This window comes from Amblyraja radiata, chromosome 3, assembly GCF_010909765.2.
Source record: "Amblyraja radiata isolate CabotCenter1 chromosome 3, sAmbRad1.1.pri, whole genome shotgun sequence".
NCBI classification, from domain to species: domain Eukaryota; kingdom Metazoa; phylum Chordata; class Chondrichthyes; order Rajiformes; family Rajidae; genus Amblyraja; species Amblyraja radiata.
In genome coordinates this window covers 25,468,824-25,484,043 of record NC_045958.1, presented here as the reverse complement: position 1 = coordinate 25,484,043, position 15,220 = coordinate 25,468,824, and the positions used below count along the sequence as shown (strand labels likewise).

At 37.3% G+C, this 15,220-nt stretch overlaps 1 protein-coding gene across 6 annotated transcripts in view; it reads right to left on the bottom strand.

The window, feature by feature from the left end:
* The window catches only part of dmxl1 (Dmx like 1), a 240,997-nt gene that overhangs the window by 121,852 nt on the left and 103,925 nt on the right, over nt 1-15,220 (bottom strand). For all 6 annotated transcript variants that reach the window (XM_033017479.1, XM_033017480.1, XM_033017481.1 and 3 more), the window contains exons 16-23: nt 13,910-14,029; nt 12,767-12,976; nt 6,302-8,020; nt 5,131-5,241; nt 3,120-3,289; nt 1,678-1,775; nt 790-955; nt 74-347 (exon numbers count right to left, since the gene is read on the bottom strand). In XM_033017479.1, coding sequence (XP_032873370.1) covers nt 74-347; nt 790-955; nt 1,678-1,775; nt 3,120-3,289; nt 5,131-5,241; nt 6,302-8,020; nt 12,767-12,976; nt 13,910-14,029 — 2,868 coding nt within the window. The remainder of the gene's footprint in view (nt 1-73; nt 348-789; nt 956-1,677; nt 1,776-3,119; nt 3,290-5,130; nt 5,242-6,301; nt 8,021-12,766; nt 12,977-13,909; nt 14,030-15,220) is intronic.

The window sequence follows — 15,220 nt, the reverse complement described above, 5'->3', positions numbered from 1 at the left end:
AAACTCCTTTTATTGAAAAACTTACACAATGCTTTACTTCAAATGGTACAATAAATTTATTCTAAATCATTACCTGTTACTCCATCAGAATCATCGACGTCTCTCGTCCCTTGCTCCAATAGTGTATTCAGGGAGTTTGTGTAATCTTCCAGAATCCAAGAAGCCATACTTCTCAATACAGGATCAGAATTTCTTAAAGAAAGGTTAAAATCTTTGCTCTTCTTATCAAAGCCTAGGATCCTTTCTATAAGTATAGACTTGTAAGTGGAGGACACTTCAAACTCTGATTCATACAATCTTGCTATAACAAGCGCTAACTGAATGTCGTGAAGTCTTTCAAGACAAACCTTTAAAAAAAACAGAATAAGAGAGCAAAATTGACATGAGATTTTTACAACTTACTTTCATGCAATTTTATTTGATTATGAGATTATGACTGCATCTGGTGATTCTGGGGATTTTCCATAATTACCTGGCTTTGCAATATTTCAAAAATAGGATACAAATTTTGAAATATAAATCCTAGTATTTTAATTCTGTTTGACAAAAAAGTCTGGTACAGTACAATTTTTAAGTAAGATTTTAATCAGAGGTGAGTCAATTGAAATGTGATTGGTAGTGGTCAATAATATATCACAATAATGAGATTAACATTTCACGTGTTCATGCGATAAATTACTGATTAATGTATCGGCTGAGAGTAGAAGGGGAAAAAAAACTTTTGATCACCCAAACTTAAGCATTTTATTTTTTCGCAGTAACAATTCAAATAATTAATGTCTGTCTTACCTCAATTGCATCCTTTAGGGAACCAGCCAAAAGGAAGAAAGCTGCAGCTTGTTCAAATCTCTGTTTCCCTAATAACGCAAAAGCATTCTTCAATGCAGCCTTTCTCCATCTATCATCGTTGAAATTTTTTCCAAAAAACTCTGTCATTTTTCTATCTTGAAGGGACCTGCATATTAAAAAAAATAGATTTTATGTTATTGACAAACCATTTAACTGAATATTTCTCAATGGAGCTGTGCTATAGGTAGCAAAAATCAGTTCCTTTCAGAAGTCAATACATTGTATCAATTTCCATATACATTTTATCTGGCAAGGATAAAAATTTAGTAGAATGAAACAGGACATTTTAATAATTTAAAATTTACACTTAATAATGCTTTCATCAGTTCCATCTATGAATAGCTTTGACTAGTGTGGCACAGTCACGCAGCAATATAGTTGCTGCTTTACAGCGCCAGAGAACCGGCTTCGATTCTGAGTATGGGTGCTATCTGAACGGAGGTTGTACGTTTCTGCCTGTGACCGCGTGGGTTTTCTCCGGGTGCTCCGGCTTCCTCCCACATTCCACAGCAGTGCAGGTTTATAGGGTAATTGGCTTCTGTAAATTGCCCCTAGTGTGTAGGACGCAAAACTGGGATAACTTGTGTATGGATGATCATTGGTCGACTTGGATTTGGTGGGCCTCTAAACTAAACTAAGCTTCACTAATCCCACTCAAACAGCTAGCAAAGATCTCAAACACACTAATTAAAAGCAATACAAAATGTGCATGAGGAATCTGTACATGAGAAATTGTGGTTTGTATAATTTGACGCAGATAGAACTCAAACTAGCATGACGTTTGATGGGAAACTGTAAAAATGATGAAAATACTATATTTTGTCATACCTGAATAGGCCCCAGAGTACAGCCTTTTTCTTCATTGCAAGATAAAATAAAGCTCCATCCAAAGGATCATTGTTTCTTTGAAATGCAGCTTTGGCAACCTAAAGGTTTCATAGAGAAACATTCAGAAATATCACATTTTAAAATATGAAAACACACTTATTTAAAAATATATATATTTCAAAGCTATAGGGTTATCATTCAGATGCAAAAATTCTTGTTATCACTGCCCAACATAAAAACATCTTAGTGTAGGAAAGAACTGCAGATGCTGGTTTAAATCGAAGTCTGAAGGTCTCAACCCAAAACGTCACCCATTTCTTCTCTCTAGAGATGCTGCCTGTCCTGCTGAGTTACTCCAGCATTTTGTGTCTATAAAACATCTTCACCATAATTATAAAAAGATTTGACATTTTTACTCGCGACTTTACAACTATTTAATTTTTTCATCTGAAACTCAGTGAAAGATTTTCTTTTCATTTCATTTCCTATATAGTTTTGTAAAATTGAATTAGATCATTTTGAACCTCTTTCAGAAAGAAGTCAATCCCATCATCCTTGATATGCCCACACTATCAAAATCATTGTTTGACAAGGCAGGAAGCGTTGCACTATCAGCCACTGTTCATTTACACCAAAAAGCTGTCAATCAACAAAGAAAAAAATCTGATCTTTCACAGGCTTTTATTTAATGTGATTGTAGCATATTTGGTATATTTTAATGAAGGATGACATTCAAAGTAGATTCCAAACTTCTGAGAAACTAGTCTTTTATCTAATATGAAAGCTCATATCCTCACTCTCCACACATCTCCCTAAATGCACCCTCATTCCCCCGACCGCTTCTTCCAACCTCAATTCCTCCCACTGCTTTCTCTCCCGCAATTATGCCTCTTGTTGTTTCCTCCCTTCCCATCTGCTTTCCTCTCACTGCTTCCTCCCCCCCCCCCCCCCCCCCCCGCTCATTCCACCAGCTATTGCTAACTTATTTTCCTCACAATTCTCCCACTTCCTTCCTTCCCGTTTCATACACTTCCATTTTCATTGGATTCTTTTAAATTATCACATTTATGTAATAGTGTAATTTAAAAGGCTTGACTGTACCAAAAGAAACTAGTCATAGTAATTTTGGGGACTCTTTACATACTTTGTGTATGGTATGCAAAACAAAGAATTTATCTGTGAATGTCACATGTGATAATAAAGTATCAATCAATCCATCAGTTAATTATTCTAATTTCACTGTGACATGTCACATGAGATAAAGTATCAATCAATTATTTATTCTAATTTGAAGCAGCTTACAAGTTTAAAGTGAATGCTGCTGGGCAACATGCAGATTTGTGGTAAGTCAACATGGAATATTCTAGCTGCAATAAGATGCAGCAAAACTAGTTACATTGTTTTATTTTGTAATTGTTATTAAAATAAACAATGAACAATACCTTCTCTATACACCTGCGAAGAATGACTGTGCTGCGCACCCACCACCCCACTCCCATTGATCTGAGCTCTGACCAGTGGGGATCTCCTCTTTGCATTGCAGGGATCATGTTCAGCAGCTCCTCCTCTGCTTCTGAATGAAAGGCCCAGGCAAAATGACATGTAGATAAACCTATTTGTAAACAAAAATAAACCACATATAGTCAAACATGATGTCCCAGATTACTTTAACAGGTATGGTGGCAACGTGATAATGACATCCTGTACGTACAACCCTGACTACTGGATTTATATTCCAGTCAAAAAAGTTAAATACCTATCATGGTACTTTGTGAATTTGAAAACAAATCCATTAAATGTAACCAAATAAAACCATCCCCGAGGGAAGGAAAGCTGACATGCTGACAATATGAGCTGCATGAAATTCCAGAGTCATATGGTTGATTCTTAAATGAGCTAGGAGATAACTCTGTGAACACCTCCATCCTCAATGAAGATGGAATTTAACACAAATAAAAAAGAAATTACTGCAAAGTTTAAATATTCTTCTGGCACAAGTGCTGAGTGTAGAGGGTGACTGCCTTTGGAGAGGTTTCCAACATTACAGTAGAAATTATTTGGATTCTTCTGACTGCCCTGGATATAATAAAGGAAACAGACCCAACAAAGATTCAGGCTGAAGAATTATGCTCCAGAAGTAACTGCTTTTCTTTTTAAGGCAAGCTATTCCAGTGCAACTATAACAGTGGTTTCTACTCAACTATATGGGAATGTGGCCAGCAGCTGCTGTCAGCAGTGAAGAAATAATGTTCACCGTTGATAATAATAATAATAATAATAAATTTTATTTATGGGCGCCTTTCAAGAGTCTCAAGGACACCTTACAAAAATTTAGCAGGTAGAGGAAAAACATGTAAGGGGAATGAAATAAATAGTAGAGACATGACTAGTACACAAAGTAAAGACAGAATTCAATTCAAAACACAATATGAGGCAATTAATGCACAGATGAAAAGGGAGGGGGACGTGGGGCTAAGGATAGGCAGAGGTACACTGATGTACAAACATCTTTCGACATCCCCTTTTCTGATGCAGATTCAAAGGAATCAATGGTATCAAGCTGCTCGGGCATTGTCCATTAAATAGCCAATTACATGGAGACATTTTCACATACAATATGCCAATGAGAAATAAAAAAACACATTTTAATAACATTTTAAACATGAAACCAAATGCTAAAGATTTGAAAATGTTCTTGTCATTAAGACACACTAAATTTTGAAAAATAATGAGGAAACTTCAACACACATGGCAATATTAGTTTATTTAATAGCTTGGTAGTTTGTCTTCAATGAAACAAGCGCAGCAGATGCATAGGAATGTCATTGCACAACCCCCATCAATTTGTCCTCGATTTTGCCCGGTAAATATATATTTTATTTTTCTTTGATGTTGGATCTAAATGTTGGAATTCCTTGCACAAAATAATAATTGGAGTTCTTTCTCCAGATGAACTGCACTTTTAAACTTACAGAATCCATAAAATAAATTAAAACTTTTGGAATCATGTGATAAAGTATAATAGCAGGGAATTGTATAATAGAACTAACATGTAAAGAGCTTAAATTCACATTAACCCAAGTTATTGTCCCTGGATTATAGCGAACAAGATGGGAAAGAGTGCAGACTTTAAAATGCCCCAAATCAATCATAACTTTGGGATTTCTATATTAAACTATACATGCACAGAAAATCTTGAAGTTGATGTCAATTCCATGGAGTAGTGGCAGGGAATGCTGACAGCATTGCTGTCACTGATGCTGCAAAATCCGGAAACTTTCAATTTGACCAATAGGAATGCTAATTCATCATTAGGTACAAATGGCCAACAGAAAACTCACTTTACATAATTTATTTACATATAAAATACTAGAATAAAAAGCCGTTGTCTTCAGTTGCATAAAAATTTAACTTCTGATCATTCCTTTACTTTGAATGCACTCATGAATTTACCTTGTCGAAGAAGTTGTGCTCGATAAACAGGTGGTAGTGATGTTAATAGGAATGTATGTAGCCGCATTGCTAAAAGAAATCTTAAGCCACATTCATCAAGTGTTTCTCCACCTAAAAAATAAACAAAAGTAATACATTTTCATTGTATTTGATTAATTATTTTAATTTTCAGAAGTAAACATGCAGCTGGAATAACAAGCAAGCATCAGTATTAGTGACCATGGAAACTACTGGATTCCTATAAAAACCTCATTGAGTCACCAAGTCGTTCAGGGAAAGAAATCTGGTCTGGTCTACAGGAATCAATGTGGGTGAGTACTTACGTACCCTTTGAAATAAAATCCATTTGGTTATTGGGCGCCTTTCGGTGAACAATAACTTTTGTCTGGTCAGCATTGCCATGATCAATTACTTTTTTCACTTCCTTCCAAAATAAATGTAACATAACTTGCAGTAATATTCTCTCTACTGATTCCAGAAACCATATAGAATTCCAAGTAATCCTTGGCTCACTACACCTTCCTCTGCCTCAACCTTCTTTCAAATACCTATTTGACAATAACACCTTTTGAAAAGATACTTCAATGGTTCTTTCCCAAATTATTATTTTTTTACATACAATAACACCAAGGATAATCAGGCAATAGCAAAATATGACCACTCTGCCAAAGCAAAATTCACTGCATAAAGTTTATGACTTGGCAGAATTTCAAGCAGAGGTACATACAAAGTGGGAATTTGTAATCAGAGGTAAACATAACGAGTCGCAATGGTTGGGTCAATGGAGATACTCATCACTTGCCAATCTGCAATTATTATCTGATTAACAAATAGATGGTTCTACTATATATATCTTAACAAATGGTTGTGCATCCATCATTTGGTCAATATCATTATCTGTTTTTTAAAGACTGGTACTCACATTCTCTGCATGCTATAATAGGAAATGTGTGGTTGGTAATCTTGCATAGGAAACCGATAGAGAGATACATTATAAAATGAAACATCTAAAACCCTGCCTTGAGCAATAAAGCAAATTGTAACGAAACTTAACTATACATTTCTTTATCAACATTGATAAATCTGAGATATTAAGTGATTCACACAGACAGTTGCATACATAAAATAAGTGGACCCTACTGTTCACAGATAAATAAAGCTATAACTTTACCTTGGGTTCTCTCTCTGCTTTCTCCAATGTCAGTGCTGATGGTGGCCACAGTGTCTGCCAGTGCCATCAAAAACATCTGTTCCATACTGGTAAGACCAGGCAGACTGGAATGAAGCAAATGGCTAGATAGTACTCGTGCATGTTCAGGACCAAAGTAGGTAAGACTATACTGGGAAAGGTCAATAACCTTCTGCTTATTGCCTTCATCAACATCAAAACTATTTAGATCATCTGCACCCACACTTGACATTGCAAATAGTTCATCATAGTTGTTTCCTGTTGAATGCCTTTCATTTTTCTTTGTAAAATTTGCACAATTGATTTTCTTTTCAAAGGTCGTATGAGAAATGTCTTCATCAGCAGCTAAAAGTGCACATAGAGGAAGAGGAGGGATGGAGTCGATTTCTGTGTAATCAGGATTTTCACTTTTGTTTGAAGTTAGAGGATCTCTGGCTGTGCTGCCACTTGCACTAATTGTCAAAGATCGGAGTCGTCGCTCATGGCTGGTTTCAGTATCACTAACAGTGATTACTTCGCCTGCAATACATTTAACTAAATGAGACAATATGGCTTTGGCACGCCTGATTTTACCCAAGTCCATTAACTCCAAAAGCTGCAGCGGGTGGTACTGTGGTAGTGTGGGAGATAAATCATGAGAAGCTTCAAAAAGGCCAGAGTCTTCCATCTCAATATTCCAATGAAATGGAACCTTTCTGCCACCAAATTTTTGAGCCAGCCCTGTCATTGACCTTGCCAGGCTTTTTTTGTAGAGATATTGGTTGGATCCATTTGTACTAGCACACTTTCCTAGACTAACCATTGAAGGAATGCTGGCACTTTCAGCTTCAGTTATCATTGAATCACTTTTGTCAGGAGGCTGCCACTGTGAATAAACATGCATTTCACAATCCATACCAACAACCAAGATACCATCACGCACCCAAGACAGAGAAACTGGCAGCGATAACGATCCATCCACTGAGGAAACCAAATCCAAACTTCTGAGAAGAATCCATCTGGATTGAGATACTTCTTTGGCACTATCCCATAAAGACAAAGAGAAAACTGCTGGTGCTTCTTTCTTTGTTTGATTTTGTATTATTCCAGATACCTGCCCATACATTAGAAGTTTAGATCCAATTCCAATAGTTAATATGTGTGATCCGTCTTCCTTGGAGACCCAGTCTAAGTGAACCAAAGGTTTTGCATCAAATGTCATTTGATAATCACTGTTGAAATGTAAACGATATTTATTATGAAGGACTAGGTTACTATCAATGCTGATTCTTGGGTCCAAAATTGGACCTGTGTGACTAAAGTCATCCAAGTGTATTGTTTGTTCATGAATCCATTGAGAGGCTCCAGTTGATTCACATTCAAATATACCCACATGCATGGTGAAGTGCTTACTGGAATGTTCATGAACTGGAAAAGACTTTTTGTAAGCCACAGCCAGCCGGTTTGTGTATGAACAGCAAACATCCACAGGCCTTCCTGGTACAGTAACTGCACTGCTGTTCTGAAGTCCTTCTTCAATCAGCAGAGGCCATTCTTCCCAAGAATAAACTAGATCATTCTCCACACCATCTCCAGCTGCAGAAGACATCGGAAGAGCTGACACTCTACAGCGCCAGAATCTAACTTTTCCATCTGTGCAGGAAGTTGCCAGAAGATACGGAGCAAGACATGCTGGGTGAACTGATGAGGAACTCAGGTGCCCTGTAGTATGAAGAAAGAAAATATCAAAAATATTAATGAAGTAAACAAACACTGCTTTCAGTTTAATAACACAAAACCACTTCAATTTTGCACATTTAAAATTTGATCAGAATACACCTCAATGAAATCACATCTAACTTACAAACTTGCAGTTATAAATCTAAAGTTATGTGGATACTGTTTTAGTTTTACAGCCTCGGTATTAATTGTAGGTATGCAGAAAGGGGACAAAAGTCTTCAAAAACAGTGTGCAATATGAGCAATCAAGTGTTTTGTGTGCATCCATACAATCAAGAAAGACCCAGGTCTAATACAGGTGACTCACATTATGGAGGTGTTCAGTTCAAAGAAAACTATCCATAACATGGCCCTATTTCATATTGAATCTCATGTTATAAGTGGAGATGCCTTTCCTACAGGATATTTTTCACTCAACGATAATGATGAGTACTGAAGCTGCTAATACACGGCAGAAAGAATGCAAGAGATCTGCTTTGTTAATTGACAGTAACTTTTAAAGTGCCCCATAGCTTAATCTGAAGGCAATCAACTGCAGATCCTTTTCACATTCCAGTCACCAGTTTAAATGGAGACAGAGTTCACAGAGCCACGGATCGGGGTGGGGGTTGTAAAAGAAGACAGCTGGAAATGGCCCATTTCCACCAGACAGAAGTTGCTTGAAGCCCTGCAACAATTGGCAAATCCATCTCTATTCATCCAGTCTCCCAAATGCTCATTCATTGTTGTTCTTAATTTGGGTTTTCATAACCCAGGAAGGACCTGCTAAGCTTTCCCAAGTGTACGTCATTGCATTTTCTAAATGTGGAGGGTTTCAGCATCTAACTCTGTCAGGCAACTAATTCCATTATTCATTAAGTGATTTTTTTTTTCTCTACTCGCAACCTTATCTTAACTAACTTAAATCTATGGCTCTTCATTGATCTAACCATTAAGAAAATAGGTCATAATGTAATAAAAAGGAACTGCAGATGCTGGTTTACCAAAAAAAAGACACAAAATACTGACAAAACTCAATGGATCAGGCAGCATCTCTGGAGAACATAGATAGATACTATTTTGTGTCGGGACCCTGCTTCTTCAGAAGGTGATAAGGTCCTTTGCCATTCTTTTCTGAACCGTAAACACCTCAATTGAATGTCCCTCAATATATTTTGTTCCAAAGAAAATAACCTCTGCCTAGAAGGTTTTTCCTGGCCCTAGCAACATCTTTGTAAATCTCCATAACAAAAAAAAAGAATACAGGAAAAGACAAAGGCTATGTTGTGAGCTGGAGAGTAGTAGTGTTTTTCGCACAGGAGCATTGTGATGAGTGGTCTGCCTCAGGGATCAGTGCTGGGCCCATTGCTGTTTCCGTTTATATCAACGATTTGGTTGAGAATGTATAGGGCATGATTAGTAAGTTTGCAGATGACACAAAGAAGGTGGTACTGTAGATAGTGAGGATGGTTAACAAAAGTCACAGCAGGCTCTTGATCCGCTGGGCAAATGGGCTGAGGAATGGCAAATGGAAATTAATGCAGATAAGTGTTGTATTTTGTGAAGTTAAACATGGGCAGGATCTTCATAGTGAATGGTAGGGCCCTGCAGAGTGTTGTAGAGCAGAGAGATCTTAGCGTATAGCTGCATTGTTCATTGAAAGTGGTATCCCAGATAGTTTGGGTGGTAAAGGTGGCATTTGGTACATCCGATCAGTGTATTGGATATACAAGTTAGGACATCACATTATAATTGTACAAGATATTGGTGCGGCCACACCTGGAGTACTGTATTCAATTTTGATCACCCTGCCATAGGAAGGGTGTCACTAAGCTGGAAAGAATGTAGAAAAGAATGTGATCTTAGAGAGGTGTATAAAATCATTAGACCAGGTGCGGACCCGTTGGGGCCCAGTCACCCAACGCAATATTCCACCACTCACCCATAGTCCGCATCTGCACATGCGCGGCTGAGGGGTTCCTGTTGTGACGCCAGAGATCCCCGTTGTGACGCGAGTCACGGCAATCCTCCGCAAATGCACCTCGCCATCCCACTTCCTACCCCTATTCTCCTACACACCCCTCCTCTTTACCCTCCCTCTTCTTTCCCCTCCCCTCCCTGTCATTTTATTTATCAATATTTTTGTCTTCCTAATTTCTGTACTTTCATCTCTTCACGGTTTACGTTCCAGCAGATTTTCAGTTTTAATTGGTTTTGTGTTTTTAATTCAGCTGCATTGTGTTCTTGATATCCTTGGGGTAGGGAGGTCTTAAATTTGTATTAATAGATATATTTGTTTTGAGTCTTCACTATTCCACTTTGACTGTTTTCCACTGCACTTACACTGCTATCTTCAAGTAGCTGTTGATTTGACCTTTGCAAACCATACCTCAGCCTCTTAAAATTGTCTGAAGAGGGGTCCAAACACAAAACGTCACCTATCCACATCTTCCAGAGATGCTGCATGCCCCACCAAATTACTCCAGTACATTTAAGCTCTATGCAAGATTCCAACATCTGTATTTTGTTGTGGCTCTAATAAAATTGGCCTTGGTATGATCTTTTTTGCCATTCTATCTTGTTGCTTTCTATACCAATGATATTTCTAATTATGACTGCAGCCGCCTCATTGGTCCCTTATTTATTTGCTTAGGTTCTTCAATACTTAAATCATAGGAAATTAAAATCCCATATTATGAGGTTATGGTGACAATTTTCTGACCAATCTCTAGATACTTTCTGCCAAGCTGGAAGCTGTCAGGTAATCCTGCTTCATCATAGACTATAGTATTGCATTTCGTGTTGAAAGAGTCGACCTTCAACAGAATGCAATGTTATAGGCTTGAGATACTTGTCCAAAGGCAGATTATAACATTTAGTTTACAAATTAATGAGTACCAAATTGAAAAAAAACTACAAACGCTGCATATTTGAAACAAAAACAGAACAAATGGAGCCTTTTGCTCTATTGTACGAGTATGACGATTGTATTTGTGGATAGAATAACTGGTCTGTTTAGATAACATGCAAAACAAAGCTTTTTACTGTATTTCGGTACACGTGACAAATTATAAACCTAAACCTCTGCCATAGACAGCTGTAGAGGCCAAGTCTTTGTGTATTTTTATAGCAGTTCCTATAACTAATGAAAATTCTGGAAATGATCAGCTAGTCGGCACGTTTCTGTGGAAAGAAAATAAAATTAACTTGAGATCAAAGATTCCTTGTCAAAACTGGTTAATGAGTGCTGAATTCCTTTGGAAAAAATAAAATTAAAAAAGCTTTCTTTCTCCTTAATTTTTCTCTCCAAACCCCACCTGTATTTCCTAATATTCAATTTTACTTTCTGTATCCGATGGAAACCCAATTTATATTTTCTTATTGTAATAAAACAAAGTGCTGGAGTATCCTAGCTGGTCCAGCAGCATTTCTGCAGGACATGGATAGGCTGTGCTTCTGGTGGGGATTCTTCTTTGGGCTGTCTGACCCATTGGGTTACTCCAGCACTGTGGATTATTCAAGATTCCTTCATCTTTAGTTCCTTGTGTCTTGTTTAAATAATTTGCCTCTCCAGGAATTCTTCAATCGGTTTGGCTGAAAAGCCTGGTTGGTTTTTCCACAATTGCTCACTGCAGGAAGCTGCACTGAAACAGATAGACTATTGAGCAACCTTTCCCTTAGCACCAGGGAAATATTTTTGGGCATCATTGAAAAAGTAATATTCTTTCCCCTTCTTGACCGACAATTCCTGACTTGCGCAATAGGCGTCTTACGCAAACTTGCAGTTACGCAAACAATTCTGTACTTAGTCCCTGGTGCAATCAAGCCAGTTTGTAATTTCCACAACACTGTATGGTCATTCAACTTTATATCGGCAACAAGCTGACAATGATGGCGGTGCTCACCCAAAAGACTGCGCGCCGCAGAAAGTGCCCTGGATGTAGCGAAGATGGTTAATACTCTGTCAGTTATTTTGGGCAGTGGATGGGGATAGTGATTCAGATTTACATAAAATCTGACTTGCGCAAGGGTTTATGGTATGTAATCCTTATGCAAGTCAGGGACTGCCTGTATTGTAAAATATGGTAAAAGCTTATGGATTCCCTCAAATCTTTAATGCACTACTTATATCTTATTTCTTACTGTATTTACTCATTTTCACATTTCTGTGAGTCCATGGGAAATAATTAAAGATGAAAAAAACATTTCACTACTGTAGAATCGTTTGGAACCTAATTTTCCCCCCAATTAGTAGCTATTTTTTATAGTATTTTTGAAGTCATTAAAACAATGTTGGCAACATTAACAGTTAACCTGCACATAACAATATACAAAGTGGGATGTCACGATGACAGGAGTGGGAGGTTTTTTTTGGTGTCCTCTCTGTGATGAATGTTGGTCAGAGGGTGAAAAATCCCTCCTGTTTCTTTTGACGCCAGTACCATCGAATCAGATCACTTACTTTCCCATGGAAATGGGTTAGTTTAATACTTTATCTGAAAGAGAATTTCTGGAGAGAGCAATAAAAGAACCCAACTTGTTAATCCAACATTATTTATCATACATTGATAGAGTTTTCGGCGTTGTCGTCGTTTATTTCAGACATTTATCACAGAGAACACATTTATCTTGTATTTGACAAGTTATATAGAGATTCAAGCTTAACATTTATTTCTACTCACAGTTAGTTTGTAAAACAAATACAGTTAAAGAACCATTTTTCATTTTAGCAACTGAGCACAAACTAACCTGCAGAGGGAGTGGCTCGAATAATTTCAACACCTTCTGGCAGAGGTAACTCTCGGCTATAAACTCTTGTTGAGATGAGAGCAAGTCGACTGGCGCTTTGTAAATTTGCTTTACAAGCCTGATATTTTTTGAAGAAAGGTGAATATATCTTTTCAGAGGAAGGGCCATTCTGTTCCTCTGGAGGCACCAAAGAATTCTTAGTGGAGTGATCTAAAAAAAATCCATTGATTACATTAAACTGTAATATTGCAAACATTATCATAATCTTTTTACACATTTTGCTCTGAGGTCAAGAAATGTTATTATATTTTACAGGCTCATATCAGAAAGACAAGTTTGATGAAACAGAATAAAATAAATTAACTTTAGATCTAAGTAGATGTTCCATGGGATAAGTGAACAGGTGGGAGACTAAAGTTAAAAAAAAGTGGGTTAAATACATTTTTGTCAACATATATTTTATGTTTCTGTTAGAATCTTAACAATGGACAAATTCAAAATGGCGATTCTTATGGGAATCTGTTGTTCAATCATTTGTACTGAAGCCAATCTTGGCTCTGCCAAATGTTCTACAATATACCCTCAAGAAATACACCGTCTTGATGTCCAGCAAGATTCTATCTTAATATTCTTATAAGGTTAGTACATTTGGGAGAGCATGACCAAAAGACCAAGTCCCATCTTGTTTAACTCACTGAGTGCAGCATTCATGTCTACCATGTGCAACACCAAACAGTGCAGATATTGGATTTTATTCCCTTCTTACAGTTAGTTTAAAGACATTGAGTTTTTCCACAGAGAATGTTGTCCTCGTCTGTTCATCTCATCTGAGACATTGAAAAATGAGTGGGTTGCAATAGTGACATTAAAATAAAAGTAGCCTAAAATTAGCACATCAAGATTATTTGGAGCACTATGCCTTTGGAATGAATCGATTGCCCTTCATCTCAGGTTCCATTGAGGCATTGTTTGTTTTTTCCAATGATTAAAACAGTTAATATTTGAAGGTTGCCAGAACTGATCTTTTACATTAGCATGGAAAAGCAAAGACCAACATTCAGGCATAATGTTTGTTAACCTTCAATTGTTAAACTGCACGCTATGGAATTTCTACATTCAATGCAACTTTTCAAAGGCACCTACCAATGGAGATTGGATCGGATTTCAGGTGTAAATGCCACATATGCAATAGCGATTGGCTGTTCTGTTTATGCTCAATCACTACCAAAAAGAATTTTTCGGAAAATCCATGTTGTGGCTTTTCTGTAAGTTAATAGAGATTGGTTATATAGTGCATTGTACGTACTATACATTGCTGAGACAAAAGGGCATTAACTGAACTGGTGAAATAATCCAATGGTGCTTACAAAATGTAAATAAAAATACAGTCAATACCTTTTGATTCAAATTGTTAAAACACAAACTACTTAACATAGGGAGGGTTTGGGTGAAAATATCCAACAATTTACAATATGCAAGGTAAATGATTCATCTAGGTGCCAAATGGCAGAGATATCATTAGAGCCAAACATGGATCAATCATATAGTCACAGAGTTATACAGCACGGAAATAGATCCTTCACCAAGAACATCTCCTGAAGGGAAGATTATTAATAAAGTGACAAAGTGGTTGGATATAGCATCTCTTGTAATAATGTCCTAGACAGAGGTTATTTGCCCCCCAATAACCATAAATGTCCCTCAAGACACGTGTAACGTTAACATCATCACACTGTATAAGGACAAGGGAGATTGCCGTGATTGCAACAACTACAGGGGCATCTCACTTCTGAGTATTACATGAAAAACCTTTGCCTGAGTGATCCTTCAAAACCTTTACAGCCTGGATAGAGTGGAAATAATGTTTTCTGTAATGGAGAGCCCAGAGCCAGAGGGAACAGCCTCAAAATAAAAGGAGATAGAGTGGAATTTCAAAATGGAGACAGAGTGGAATTTCTATGGCTAGAGGGTGGTGAATCCGTTGAACTCATTACACAAATGACTCTGGAGGCCATATGTGCAATGTTGTGCATTGATTTCAACTTCTGATGGACTTTCCATCAGAAATCAACAATCCGTTGTCAACTATGTTTTTTTTCTCTCCACAAGTACTGACAATACAAATACCACTGCTCCCACTTCATCTCCTGAATTTAGCTCCTTTGACCATTCTGGATTAAGACTGCAGGGAAGCCTTTGGTTCCCCAGCCTTGGTCATCAGTTAGTAACACTGGTGAATAAACCTTGCTTGATAGTACTTTCAACAACATCTGTCATTATTTTGCTAATGACTAATTTGCGAATAATGAGCAAGATTAAATTACTCTAGCCATTAGAAGAAAATCAAGGTAATTTTACACTTGATTTGGCAGGTGTGAGTTTTGTAATTGTATTTTAAGTTTGGCTAGAGGCAAAACGTTGTGGTGACTATCTGTAGCTCCATAACTGAAGTGA